We start from the raw sequence: 2506 nt of genomic DNA, 5'->3' as shown, positions 1-2506 counted from the left end.
AACCCCCCCCCCCCAAAAAAAAACCCCAAAACAATAAGAACAAAACAAAACCAACAAAAATAACAACAAACAAACAAAAACAAGAACAAATATAAAAACCCCTCTTTATACGCATATAGCAGACACACAAATCTATGTCCGACCAGCAGTAGACCTAAGACAACGTTGCAGCCCAGTTTGAGCCTTCATATCTGCCTTTTTGTGTTCTCTGGTCGTTTTGATGCTGCAATCAATGGTTAACAGAAACAATAAAAGTGACAATGATCTTTGTTTCACTCCCTGTATGTTCCTGGAAGCTGTTAGTAAACTGACCTTCGTGGATCACTTTGCAGCATGTACCCTTGCAGTATTCCCGGGTTTGTCTGACTAGGTTATTTTTACCAGTCGCATAATATCTGAGAAATTTCCTTAAAGTATCGTATTGATGCAGTTGAATGCATTGAATACTTTCTCGCAGTCCAGAATGTACTAACTGTTTCTGTATTTCTAACTCGTCAGGTCAATGGTGACATCGATCCTGCAAAACTCAGCCAGGATGTCACCGATACGATGGAGCGCTACGACATTGCAGTAAACCAGATGTTTGAAATTACAACTGTCACTGCCCTCACATTTTTCCCGCCACTTCGCAGGGTTGGCAGGTACAAGAAAATTTGCGATGAGGTCATTGAAAGTAAAGTGGAAGCTGAGAAAGTTATGTTTGAAGACCTCAAGGTATGCCTATTTAGCCTGTGTCGGTGACTGTACTCATTACTTGGGTTACGCTAAATTTAGGCTCTCCGATCGGTACTTATTTAGCTAATTACGCATATCCAAAGTCTCCACTTTCTGTGGGGCCCAATTAAGGTCCCCGTGGCGTCATTTCGGAAAACACTTATTTAAGTAGTAATGGGAGAGGGGGTAGAAATTTACTCTGACCATTATTTGTTCGTTTGCCTTTTTGTCTTATTGTTGTTTGAGATGATGGTTGTTTTGTGCGTTCTGCTTCCGTGGTCAGGTGTCTTTTACGTTACATTAATGTAGTCACAGTTTTTGCGCTTTTCCAACATCATCTTTGTGCATATAATATTGTGGTCGTAGTAGTAGAAGCAGTAGCAATAGTAGTAGTAGTAGTAGTAGTAGTAGTAGTAGTAGTAGTAGTAGTAGTAGTAGACAGCTGTTGAAGTATACGGTTGAGGTAATGGTAGCAGGAATGATAGTAATAGGCTTTTAAAAAAATCTTTCCTATGTCTATTCTGTCTTTGGCCAACTATCGCCGACGCTGTGCTAACTCCCTGTGATCTGGATCATAACACTCTGCAGTCCACGTACCAACCTGGCAAAGTGCGGGGTATGGCCGATGCGTTGCTCCATTTCCAGAGTCAGCCGGGACATGAATGGCTGGACGATGAGAACATCAAAGGCTTCCTCACCACAACCTTTTTCGGGGGTCAGTAAACTCTGAACACATCCTGGCGAAAGACAAAAAAAAAAAGAAAAGAATACGAAACCAACCTGATCAAATCCTTGACAAGCTGTTCAACTTATCTCAGCACAAAAAGCACGTTTTTTTTTCCAGGAGTAAAAAAAAATCTTGTGTCATTCTTTAAAAAATTAAATGAACTTACATAATGCATCTTCTCTTTCTTTTTGTCATATTTAGAATTTGAGTTTCGACAAAACGTTTCTGAAGCACATGCAATCGATACTACATATTCAAAAACTGAAATACAAATTCTGAACTTTAGGCTGAGTATATCGTAATAGCTGGCCGACGAAAAAAACTCTCAGACGAATAAAATATCAAGTTGAAAATAATGGCGTAATATCTTATGAAAGAAACACTTTTTCCTGGCGTAAAGAGTTAGGGTATCTATTAAGATAATAATCCATCCATCTTATGTTTTCATTTTTTACTATGGAAACCTTTTAAAGCCATTTTTGAGACTGAACTTGACTTGGTTTCACCTGCCTCAATACCAAGCACCCGTAGAAGCGATCATGGCCAAACGTAACTCGTGAAGACTCAATCTGGTCTTTAAACTCAAACAAACAAGGAAACTGACCTAATATGATAAAGTATAATCGCCCATCTTTAAATGAAATACTCTGAATTTCGGTAGTCTATCGTTTTGTTGGAACAGTGGGCCTTTCAGCTGGTTTTTGAAGTTGGAGGTCAAGAAATATCGACAAATGCGTCTAACATCGTCAAACTTAAAGTGACGTCCATCTTTTCCCAGCTCACATGACGTCACGAGCCAGTCTAATGAACATGGTGCTGATCCTGATCCACCACCCAGAGGTGGCACGTCGGATACAGGAGGAGATCGAGTCTGTGCTCGGGGATCGAAGACCGCGCGTGGAAGATCGGCTGAGTATGCACTATACGGAAGCCGTGATTCTTGAGAACATCAGGTAGGTGGGATAGTGGAGTTTATGTGTGCTTGCGTTTCTCTCTCTCGCTCTCTCTCTCTCTCTCTCTCTCTCTCTCTCTCTCTCTCTCTCTCTCTCTCTCTCTCTCTCTGTT

At 40.8% G+C, this 2506-nt stretch overlaps 1 protein-coding gene across 1 annotated transcript in view; it reads left to right on the top strand.

Moving 5' to 3' along the window:
- The window catches only part of LOC101857468 (cytochrome P450 2C31), a gene marked incomplete in the record, with an annotated part of 11078 nt that overhangs the window by 806 nt on the left and 7766 nt on the right, over positions 1–2506 (top strand). The window contains 3 exon segments of the mRNA XM_005092390.3: positions 499–714; positions 1303–1429; positions 2220–2394. Of these exon segments, the coding sequence (XP_005092447.2) occupies positions 499–714; positions 1303–1429; positions 2220–2394 (518 nt within the window).

The sequence above is a fragment of the Aplysia californica genome, unplaced genomic scaffold (genome assembly GCF_000002075.1).
Source record: "Aplysia californica isolate F4 #8 unplaced genomic scaffold, AplCal3.0 scaffold00045, whole genome shotgun sequence".
Classification (NCBI taxonomy): Eukaryota; Metazoa; Mollusca; class Gastropoda; order Aplysiida; family Aplysiidae; genus Aplysia; species Aplysia californica.
The sequence above is the reverse complement of the archived record's forward strand: the minus strand, read 5'-3'. Positions and strand labels throughout refer to the sequence as shown.